Genomic DNA, 12,198 nt, shown 5'->3' on the forward strand with positions numbered 1-12,198 from the left:
TTAGTGGTTGTGTTTTGTTGGTCTGATTTTTAACTTTTATTGCTTTTTCATAAAGAACACATGTCAAAAGCCCTTTATTAAATGGAAAGAATTGCATGACTTCCTTCTGCTCATTATTTCCTTATATTGTAATGAAGACCGACTGACTCTTCACTCTGCAGTGATTCGTTTCAAAGGAGAAGTTGAGGGTAAGAGAGTCATTTCACAGTAAAATCCCTAATATGTCTGCCTCACTCAGGAGCATCTCCGCAGAAGGAATCATTAAACATGAGTTACCATCATTGATCTTCCCCATCCTCAAAGAAGGGGGAAGATTTTCATATCACATAAATTAAAAATGAGGATTAAGATGGGAAAATGGAAGGACAAAGGAGTTATGTGACAAAGAACTTCCTGTTCCCTTCAGAACTTCTCATATATCCCTTTTCCCCCAAGTAATGCTTGTGGCCCCTCCAGGTGCCCAGTAGTCAGAACAACAGTGGAGAAGTAAGTGCATAGCTCTCACTCAACACAACAAAAAAAAACAATGGAGGAGTAAGTGCACCGCTCTCACTCTCACTGCTCTTCTGACTTGACTGTGTGCTCGTGATGGTCGCCTTCAGAAACAGCTTATTTGTTTAGTGTGAAATTAGATATTACACTGAGATCATATGGAAGAGTAGGGCTTGATTGGGTTTTTTGACTTTTGTTTTTTATGTTTACAGTTTGTTTTTTTTTTCTAAAGATTTATTTATTTTGAGAGTGCCAGATCGAGGGAGGGGCAGAGGGAGAAGAAGAGACAAAGAGAGAGAGAGAGAGAGAGAGAGAGAGAGAGAAACAAACTCTTCTGAGTGCAGAGCCTGATGCAGGGCTCGATCGCGGGATCCTGAGGTCCTGACCTCAGCCGAAACCAAGAGTCAACCAATCACTCAACCCACTGAGCCACCCAGGTGCCCTTACAGTTCTCTCTCTTTTTTTTTTTTAATTGAAGTATCGTTCACCTACAGTGTTATAGTAGTTTCAGGTGTACAGCATAGTGATTTGACAATATATCAGGCCATGCCACAGTGAGTATAGTCACCATCTGTCACCATACAAAGTTATTAGAGTATTACTGACTACACGCCTGATACTGTACTTTTCATCTCAGTGACTTGTTTATTTCATAACTGGAAGTTCGTACCTCTTAATCCCTTTCACCTGTTTTGGCTACCCCCCAACCCCCTCTCTTCTGGCAACCGTCATTTTGTTCTCTGTATTTATAAATCTGTTCTGTTTTTTGTTGTTGTGTTTTTTAAATTCCACATGTAAGTGAAATCGTACAATATTTGTCTTTCTATGTCTGACTTATTTCACTAAGCATAATACCCTCTAGGTCCATCCATGTTATAACGAATGACAAGAGTTCATTCTTTTTTATGGCATATAGTATTTTTATTTTTAGGTTTTTGAGAAACCTCTATAGTGTTTTCCATAGTAGCTGTACTAGTTCACATTCCCACCAACAGGCATGAGGATTCCCGTTTCTTCACGTTCTCACCAACACTTGTTATTTCTTGTTTTTTCTATAATAGCCATTCTGACTGATGTGAGGTGATATCTCATTGTGGTGCTAATTATTAATTTTAGCAGTATGGGGCCCTCACTTTGCCGTTATGTAAATCTTGAGATTTCCTGTAATCTCTTTGAAGACAACAATCGTGTCTTAAAGAACTTTATATAACCCTAATAATACCTTGCATGGAGTAAGTACTTAATAGTATTAGATAGATTGGTGGAAGAAAAGTATCAGTTGATGATTAAAAATAAAAATGTTTTCAGGGGTGCCTGGGTGGCTCAGTGTTGGGCCTCTGTCTTTGGCTCAGGTCATAGTCTTGGGGTCCTGGGATCGGGTCCCGCATCGGGCTCTCTGCTTGGCGGGGAGCCTGCTTCCTCCTCTCTCTCTCTCTCTGCCTGCCTCTCTGCCTACTTGTGATCTCTCTCTGTCAAATGAATAAATAAAATCTTAAAAAAAATCTTTTTTCAGGATACTAGGGTAGCTAAATAGGTTAAGTGTCTGTGTTCTGCTCAGGTCATGATTGGGATGGAGTCCTGCATCAGGCTCCCTGCTCAGTAGGGAGACTGCTTCTCCCTCTGCCTGCCGATCCTCCTGCTTGTGCCCTCTCTCTCTCCCTCTCTGACAAATAAATAAATAAAATCTTTAAAAAATAAGTAAGTAAATAAATAAAATATTTTCTTTGGCCCTTATATTCATAAATGGGGCTGAAAATGATTGCTCTATTTTAAACTCTTAGTTCCAAAAGGAGGAACAGGGATCTTAAACTATTTATAGTTCTTAATTGTTAATATTTGACTCATTACCTTGTTCCCTAAATCTAAACTAAAATACTGTATAGTGGGCACCTGGGTGACTCAGTGGGTTAAAGCCTCTGCCTTCATCTCAGGTCATGATCTCAGGGTCCTGGGATTGAGCCCCGCATTGGGCTCTCTGCTCTGCGGGGAGCCTACCTCCCCCTCTCTCTCTGCCTGCCTCTCTGCCTACTTGTGATCTCTCTCTCTCTGTTAAATAAATAAAATCTTTTTAAAAAAAAATAAATAAATAAATGAAATACTGTATATTGTGGCTACTTAGAAGTTTATAAACTAAGCTACCAAAAAAAAAAAAAAATTGATTTGCCGAAAGCAGCATAAAAATTTTTTTGGAAGACTAATGTCTGCCAATTTAACAATGTCCTTTAAGCTTTGAAGACCTTGTGGTTTGGAAGCCATGCTTACCTTCCAAGAGGAACTATCCTATGCTTTTTTTTTTTTTTAAGATTTTATTTATTTGAGAGAGAGGGAGAGATCACAAGCAGGGGGAGGGGCAAAGGGAGAGAGAAAAGCAGACTCCCTGCAGAGCGGGGAGCCTGCCACTGAGGCTCAATCCCAGGACCCTGGGATTATTACCTGAGCCAAAGGCAGACACTTAACTGACTAAACCACCCAGGCGCCCCCTACTTTTGCTACATCTGGTGAAATGGGTGATGGGAAAGGATTCTTTTGGCACTATGCCAAAAATAGAATTTTAGAGATTAAAGTTCTAGATGATTGAGTTTCAGGTGTGGGACCCCATCAGTAAAATCTAGACCTGATGTTTCTGACTATAGCCATACAACATTTATTTATGGACTTAAACATCTCATAGTTCAGGCTCAAATCTGACATTCACAAGTGCTAATAGGTCTTTTCTGATCCCCTTCGCCAGAAGCACTTCAGAACTTAATTCTGTTACTGTATTTCCTTTTTTTAACAAAAGAGCTTGGAAGGTATAGATAGGGACCATTTGAGATTGTGAAACCACTCGGAGATCATTTTCATTTTAAAAGTGACTAGTTCTAAGAGATTAGTTTTTCTGTGACCTAGACAATGATAAAATAAAGCCTCTGTGGGTTTTACAATCTAATAGAATTATGAGGTCTAGGGGCGTCTGGGTGGCTCGGTGGGTTAAAGCCTCTGCCTTCAGCTCAGGTCATGATCCCAGGGTCCTGGGATTGAGCCCCGCATCGGGCTCTCTGCTCCGAGAGGAGCCTGCTTCCTCCTTTCTTTCTGCCTGCCTCCCTGCCTACCCTGTCTATCAAATAAATAAATACAATCTTAAAAAAAAAAAAAAGAATTATGAGGTTTACTTTAAGCAGTTGTTCGTAGTTGATACATAATTTGCAGGTGTATCCAGCCCTTCCAATTCACATCCATTTATGTTTGTCTACTGTGCCCTCAGGAATTTTAAAAAACTAGTTTGGCTCTGAACCAAAGAGCAAATTATGTTCTTTCTAGCTGGCTATTGTCTCACCTGTGTCTTCACATTCTCTCTGTCCTTATATACTTAGTCTTTGCCCTATTCAAAATCTTTACCAGATGAAGTTTAAAAAATATATATATTTTTAATCTCTCCTGGGTAAACATCAGGACCCCTTCTATAGGCTCCTAGTCTGTGTGGAAGAACAAATACAGCAAGCAGAGTATCTAAAATGTTTTTTTTTTCTGTGAACTTAATAATACCATGTTTAATACCCAAAATGTAATATGCTTACAAATTCTAACTACAGTCTCCCTGTTCATATGGTAATGAACACTGTTGATCTTGAATTATCGGTTTATTGGGGAAAGGGGGGAGTCTGTGTTCTTCAACTAGGAAAAAAAAAAAAGTTGAAATTCCAAGCATACCTGTTTGAGATGATAATAGGGGTGTATTGGTTCCTCTAGTTAAAGCCCTTCAGTGACATTCAAGGAATCTCCATTCGAGCCTTAGACCACACAGAGGATTTGCAGGGTGCATTTGGGTAGTCTTAGTGTTTGTAAGGTGAAACTCTGACAGTCTGACACTAGAGATGTTTCTGGGAAATTATCAGCCATAATAAAATCATTCTCTGGTGTTTGTCCACCAAATCCCACCAAAAAAGAAAATTTTATTTAATAAGTAGTGACTTCTTGTAGTATTTTCAGATTTTACTGATCAAGCAATATAATATTGGGTCAAATTGAGTTCAAAGCACATATCTTTTGCCAGTTTGATAACTCAACAATGAGAGTCCTATCATGCCAGAGTAGAAACTACTCTTTGGCTTCTCCCCAGTGAAGGACTTGTACTGGCTCTTTGTTCTTTGCTTTCAGACTTTTTGACCATGACCCACAGTAAGAAATCCATTTTACACTGTGACCCAGGATACATATAGATGTATTCTGTCTAACAGAAACAATGGTTCCATGAAAGCATACCCTTACTCCATGTGTAATATACTCTGGCATTTGCTATTCTTTTTCACTTTTTTTTTTTAAGATTTTATTTATTTATTTGACAAGCAGAGATCACAAGTAGGCAGAGAGGCAGGTAGAGAGAGAGGAAGGGAAGCAGGCTCCCCGCTGAGCAGAGAGCCTGATGTGGGACTCAGTCCCAGGACCCTGGGATCACGACCCGAGCCAAAGGCAGAGGCCTTAGCCCACTGAGCCACCCAGGCACCCCTCTGTTTCACTTTTTATTGATCTGGTTTGTGAACCACTAAGTTGATTCATGGTCACGTAATGAATCTCACTTAGTTCATTGTGCTTTAGCCCAAGTGATTGCTTACTGCCATTAACAAATCCAGTTCTTTGGTGAACGCAAAATCTTAATTATATCTGTAATGAGAGACTGTGTTTTGGAAGTTCTTTGGAGATGGGCGCCTGGGTGGCTCAGTGGATTAAGCCTCTGCCTTAGGCTCAGGTCATGATCTCAGGGTTCTGGGATGGAGCCCCGCATCGGGCTCTCTGCTCAGCGGGGAGCCTGCTTCCCCCTCTCTCTCTGCCTGCCTCTCTGCCTACTTGTGATCTCCATCTGTCAAATAAATAAATAAAATCTTTAAAAAAAAAAAAAAAAGAAAGTTCTTTGGAGTTAAAAGACGTTACCTCATTTGCTCCCGTTTCCCACCCTCATAATACGAAAGAACTGGGTTGGTATTTTTTAACTTTTTATTTTGAAACAATTTCAAACTTATAGAAATATTTTAAGAATAATACAGGGGCGGGGTGCCGGGGTGGCTCAGTGGGTTGAGCCTCTGCCTTTGGCTCAGGTCGTAATCTTGGGGTCCTGGGATCGAGCCCCGCATCGGGCGCTCTGCTTGGCGGGGAGCCTGCTTCCCCCTCTCTCTCTGCCTGCCTCTCTGCCTACTTGTGATCTCTCTCTCTGTCAAATAAATAAATAAAATACTTTAAAAAATAAAATTAATTAATTAAAAAAAAAAAAGAATAGTACAGGGGCACCTGGCTGGCTTGGTCGATTAAGCGTCTGACTTCAATTCAGTCGTGATCCTGGGAAGGAGCCCTGTGTCAGGCTCCCTGCTCAGCCTGGAGTCTGCTTGTCCCTCTGCTCCTCCCCCTCTCGTGCTTGCTCGTTCGCTCTCTCTCTCTCTCTCAAATAAATAAAATCTTTTAAAAAAAATAGTCCAAAACCCTTATATATTCTTCACCCAGAGACCACATTCAAATTTCTCCACTTGTCCCAATGATGTTCTCTGTAGCAGAAGGATCCAGTACAGGATCACACATTAGACCTGATTCTCATGTCTCTCTAGTTTGATCTTTCCCTTGCCTTTCATTATGTTGTTTTTGGGGTTTTGTTTTGTTTTCAAGATTTTATTTATTTATTTGACAGAAAGTGAAAGCACACAAGCAGGGGGAAAGGGAGAGGGAGAAGCAGTCTCCCTGCTGAGTGGGGAGTACAACACAGGGGCATGATCCCAGGACCCTGAAGGCAGACTCTTAACTGACTGAGCCACCCAGGCACCCCAACCTTGGTATTTTTTAAGATAACAGGCCTGTCATGTATGTCCCTCAATTTGGGCCCAGTGGTTCCTCATAAGTATACCCAATTTATGCCTTTTTTACAGTGTCACAAAAGTGATCCTTTGCTCTGCTCATTGTGCTCTAACAATTTGTCCAACTACTGGCAGTGCTGAGCTTTGGTCACCTGATTAAGGTAGTGTCCGCTAGGTTTCTCCACAATAAAGCTCCCTTTTCCTCCTTTGTGATTAATAAATATTTTATGAGGCAATACTGTGAGATTGTGTAAAATCTAGTTCCTCATCCTATATTTATCTGTCTATCTTTGGTATCCACTATGTTCCTTTCTTGGATTGATTTTGCAGAATGGTCATTTTTCTAATTTCATTACTACTTCTCCATTTATTAGTAGGCATTCTATTGTAAGGAAGAACTTTCTGTTCTCCTTTCTTTTTATCATTCATTTATTTATATTAATGTGTGCTCATGGGTTCCTATTTTGTTCAGTGGGTTGTAGCTTCTCACTACTATTATTTATTTTGATGCTCAGATTGTTTCAGGTTTGGCTTTTTTTTTTTTTTTTTTTTAGATTTTTTTTTTCTTGAGAGAGAGAGAGAGAGTGAGAGCAGGAACACAAGCAGGGAGAATGGGAGAGGGAGAAACAGGCTTCCTGCCTAGGAGGGAGCCCAATGTGGGGCTCGATCTCAGGATCCTGGGATCATAACCTGAGCTGAAGGCACATGCTTAACGACGGAGCCACCCCGGTGCCACCAGGTTTGGCTTTTTAAGCAGGTCTCCGTGTCCTTTTGTCATGTTCCCATTATTGTAAAGTGCTTCCTTACTTTCTGACACAAGAGACCCAGGCTCATTTTCTATCCCTGCACCAACTCTGGAATTAGTCATTTCTCCAGGGAGCCCCATTCCTAATGGAGAGTGGCATGTAGAAACAACAATCTGGGCACTAATGTGCAAAATGCTGCTAGAGTGTCAGTCTTCCCACATGTCTCAGTGCACAGAGGAAGGAAATACACATATAGATGCATTTACTTAGACACATATGCACACACACATCCTTGCGTATTTTTTTTAAAGATTTTATTTATTTATTTGACAGAGGGAGAGAGATCACAGGTAGGCACAGAGGCAGGCAGAGAGAGGGAGGGAAGCAGGTTCTCTGCTGAGCAGAGAGCTCAGTGTGGGGCTTGATCCCGGGACCCTGAGATCATGACCTGAGCTGAAGGCAGAGGCTTAACCCACTGAGCCACCCAGGTGCCCCACATTCTTACATCTTTCATTATTTATGTCTGTATATATTGTAGATCACTTGTTCACACCGATACCTTCAGTCCTGCGTATCACAAGGTTTATCCTAGGTTTCCCTTTTCTCTTATTTATACCTGCCTTCGCCAACATTGAGAAACCTAGCCCCCATTAGCCTTAATATGTTTGTTTATTTGCTCAACCCTCCTGTATAAAGCCAATCCCCTAACTAGACCAGGTTATTGCCTCTTGGTGTTGAGAAGATCAGGTGAGATAACGTATGTTAAAACACTTTTTTCCCCTAAGATTTTATGTTTTTATTTTAGAGACAGAGAGTGAACAAGAGAGCATGAGTCGGGGGAAGGGGCTGCAGGAAAGGGAGAAGCAGGCTTTCCACCGAGCAGGGAACCCTTTTCGGGGATTGATCCCAGAACACTGGGATCATGACCCATGCTGAAGTCAGACGCCGAACCAACTGAGCCACCCAGGTACCCCAAAACACTTTAAAATATAAAAGAGTTTACTACTGCCTAGAAGTTGACACAAGAAAGAAAGAAAAAGAGACAGGAATAATAGTTGGGAGTAGTAGGCTTTTACATTTCCTGTTTAGTTGCCAAGGAGTAATGAAATCACTGTATAAACCTTACAGAAACAGGTCAGAAACTGACTGATCAGACTTGTTCTTGCCATGTCTGTCTTTTTTTTTTTTTTTTTTTTTTTTTTAGATTTTATTTATTTATTTGACAGACGGACATCACAAGTAGGCAGAGGCAGGCAGAGAGAGAAGGGAAGCAGGCTCCCTGCTGAGCAGAGAGCCCGATGTGGGGCTCGATCCCAGGACCCTGTGATAATGACCTGAGCCGAAGTCAGGGGCTTTAACCCCCTGAGCCACCCAGGCGTCCCTTGCCATGTCTTTGAGGAATAATGTAACTTGATGACTTTCATTCTTCCGAGTGAAAAAGTATCCCTCCTAATCCTTCCCTAGACAATCATGCTTGTTATGGGACTGTTACTATTTAGGTTTACATCAATATTTCTTTTCTAAGTGAAGAGATGTAATAGAGAAAAACTCACTCTTATCATATGGGATTAATTGTGTAAGTAGGATCTAAAATGTAAGATTCATAGATCTGAATTCCCAAGATAATTGGCCTTTCAGACACAATATAGTTCTGTTTTGTGGTAGAATTAATCAGTCTTCTTAAGTTTTTTTAGATTGGGAATGAATTAAGACCTCTTCTAATAAACCCTTGTCAACCTGTATTCCTCAGACCAACCCCCAAGTAGCTGATCACTTCCCTTCATTTAATTTCACAAAATTTGTCATAAGAATAAAGAAAATGTCAAGATAATTAGAGGAAAAAAGAGTGGCATGCTGGGAAGATTTGAAGGAAAAAGTATAAATTTCATGTAGGAAAAGGAGGGGCAGGATAGAGTTTCCAAGAGCCCAGAGACAAGTGAGTTGTCACTTTGGGGCTAAACCCACTGGCTTAGAAAGCATTTGGCCTAGAAATGTTGGATAGGGTAGTGATGACAACAGAGTGCAAAAGATTAAATTTGAGATGTTTCAAGTCCAAATCCAAAAACCTTCAACACTAAGAAAATAAATTCCTTTCTTTTTAACTCTTAGCTGTGCCTGTGGGTAACTCAGTCCTGTGGTCTTGCGTTTCCGCTCCTGTCTCTGCTTTCTCTCTTCATTTCTGACCCTTTCTTTCCCCTTACCTGAGCCCCTTTCCTGTCTTGTTCTTCCCTGATTGCGGCATTTTGGAAAACTCTGGTAAGCTGTCTACTCAGAGACTCAGCCATTGAAGTCTCTACTGTACAAAGAGCTTCTTTTGCAGTGGGCCAGTTTGTTTGCTGGGCTTCCTTGTGCAGCCAGAATGACATGTCATTAAAATGAAACATAAAGGGCCTGAAGGTGCTCTGACTGATGTGTCTGTCAGGTCCTCGTTACTGAAGAGATCCAGAAGTTGAAAAGTCCCCATTCTCCTATTTAGCTCGCTGTTCGGAGAAATCAGCGTTGAAACTGTGGTTCACTCTAACTGAAACAGTGGATACCAGAAGGTTTGGTGGGGTTCACCCCTGAGATTGTCCCCAAAGAGCCTCCCTTTATTCCTAGAAGCTGGCAGGCTTTCTTTTCCTCCTGCAAGTGGCAACCCGAATTCTGAGTTGAAAGTGAATCTTTGCCCTTGGCTCTTCTCCAGCATTCCTCGCTGAGCGAATAGGGATTTGGAATGTCAGAAAATAGAAGAGGGGAGGGGAAAAGATGTGTGTATGACTGTGAGTGTTTATATGTAAAAGCAGCTTCGTCTGGAAGGACTTCGGGAAACTTGACTTCCTCCGATTGCTTCCTTCTCATAAACTCTTGGTTCCTTATTTGTGTTTTGTTTTTTGTTTTTTGTTTTTTTAAGTTGTTTAATCTGAATTATCACGGCAGTTCTAAACCCCTTCCAGCCCAGTGGAGTCAAGCTAAGGAAAGACAGCATGATTTCCAGAGGATTTCTCTTTCTTCCCTCTGGATAAAGTGACGGTAATTCGTCCCAGGCTCGTCTCCGGCAGGATCCAAGGTCGTCTTTCCTCTGGGATTTAATCCGGTGTCATCGGGAAACTAGAATCAGGTTTTACTGGGGAGCAAGTCTCACCAAGAAGTGTCCTTTTGGGAGAATCAAGGACTCAATCTAGGCAGAAAAGGTGTGGCTCAGCACAGTACCCTGCATCGTAAGCTACCAGTCCCGAGCACTTGTGGTTGAAGCTGGACTGAAAATATTGATGGAACACGCTTCTCAGACTCTGTTTAACTGTGGACTGGTTCAGAGCGCAAGACTATAATTTACAGGGTGGCTTTTATCCTTTATTTAGTTCTATCCAAAGTCTTCTCGCATCAAGTCAAAAGGAGAGATTCTGGGAGGGTAACCTGCAGGGCCAGTTTCCCAGCGTTGCGTGAAGAATCCAGCGGTTGAGTGTCTGTCTCCATCCTGAGGAACCATGTCCTCTTTATACACCCGAAGTAAAGATTTCACTCGGAATAGGAAATCTCAGTCTGATTCTCCCCCAGCATCTCCCTCCCCGACTGCCAAGACGCTTCGAGTAAGCAGCATTTTATTTACATATGTTCCTAGTTGTGTCAAAGGTGGAGAATGTGTGTGTGTAACTTGGGGAGTTAAGTTTAGAGCAAAGGCATTTCGGAGCATATGGGAATCGGTAGAGGAAAAAAGGAAAATTTGCAAGTAAAGACCGTGTATGCTTTTCTGCAGGAGGTTATGGTTCACAATACTTAACTGTAGTCTTAAGTGAAAGCAGATTTAACTATGTCAGACTACAGTTTCTGTCTTTTAGCTTTCAACCATCAGTTGGTAAGCTGTCTGACAGATTTTAGAGTCCTTGTCACTGTATCTGACATGCATTTCTTAATTTCTGTGGCTGTTTTTAGTTGCTCCCTTTCCTGTTTTTTTGTGGGTCAATACTATACTTCTAGAGAAAAAGCTCCCAAATGGTCATGAAACTATATACATTAAACTTCAGTTATGTGCAAGTTCCTCGTGAATGTGAGAGAGAATATGCCCTTGCCTGTTTTATGTGTCCGTTGAGTGATAGAGAGAAAAAACAAAACAGAGCAAGGAATTATGGACACTTGGAGTCTTTCTTACTCCTCAGTCACCATCAGGAAGTTTCCTGCTTATAAAGGCAAAGAAAGAACTCCTAGCTATTGACAACCAGCTGTACGGAGGTGTTTGTAATGTCCTAGGCAGATCCACTTGAGTTTTTTCTCAAGTGCATATTTCTGTGGAAGCAATTTGCGTCTGATTTAGTGTCTGCCTCCGTAGGAAACTGACAGAAGCGAGGACTGTTACCAATAGCAAGCGATGAGAAGCCCGATGGGCATATTAGGTAGTAGGCAAGGTAGCAGTTCCTTCTAGGGAACAAGATTGTGCTCTACTGTATATACAGAATAACAAGCATGATGGTCACAACTTCCTTATTTGGGGAGCTGTGGGGGAAACATCTGCAAGAAACCAGAATTGACTGCTGCATTTCTGAGTTATTTTATATTCATTTTCAGTGTCTTTCTCATGGGATAAATTACCATAGAGTGGCATTTGGTGTGTGACATGTTGGTCTAGGACATCAGCTTGAGATGTTTAGTTACCGGAATACCAAAAGGATTTTGTTATAAAGCTCTTTCATTCATGACTTCTTTCTGTGAGAGGACTGGGAGGCTCCAGGGTATATGTCATCCTTGTTGAGTTCTGGGAGAGTTCCATAGGCTGCTGCCTTTCCTTTCTAGGAAGCCACAGAGTATGGGGCACCATGGGGGCTCAGCTGGTTGAGTGTCCAGCTCTTGGTTTCAGCTCAGGTCATGGTCTCAGTGTCGTGGGATAGAGCCTTGTTTGAGCTCCGTACTGAGCATGAAGCCTACTTGGGGTTCTCTCTCCTTCTCCCTGTGCCCCGCCCCCTGCACACACATGCGCTCTCCCTCTCTCTTTCTCTCAATTAATTAATATTAATTAAAAATAAAAGAGACTATAAACATACACTTATTTAAAAAGAAGCAACAGCAGCCACAGAATGCTTTCCCCTCAACAGCTGTTGGGTACTTTTTGGTGGCCTCCAACTGAGGTCCACAAAATGGAGCACTTTTACTTCAGTAGTGTGTCCCTTTGTTCC

At 41.6% G+C, this 12,198-nt stretch overlaps 1 protein-coding gene across 6 annotated transcripts in view; it reads left to right on the forward strand.

The window, feature by feature from the left end:
- The window catches only part of LOC111151011 (protein phosphatase 1 regulatory subunit 12B), a 215,369-nt gene that overhangs the window by 162,851 nt on the left and 40,320 nt on the right, over window positions 1-12,198 (forward strand). The window contains exon 1 of one of the 6 annotated variants that reach the window (XM_022508711.1): window positions 9,954-10,620. The exons of the other annotated variants lie outside the window; for them this stretch is intronic. Coding sequence (XP_022364419.1) covers window positions 10,519-10,620 — 102 coding nt within the window. The 5' untranslated portion in view covers window positions 9,954-10,518. Of the gene's footprint in view, window positions 1-9,953; window positions 10,621-12,198 lie in introns of those variants that run through there. 6 annotated transcript variants of the gene reach the window in all.

The sequence above is a fragment of the Enhydra lutris genome, unplaced genomic scaffold, assembly GCF_002288905.1.
Source record: "Enhydra lutris kenyoni isolate GAN:26980312 unplaced genomic scaffold, ASM228890v2 scaffoldscaffold25, whole genome shotgun sequence".
NCBI classification, from domain to species: Eukaryota; Metazoa; Chordata; class Mammalia; order Carnivora; family Mustelidae; genus Enhydra; species Enhydra lutris.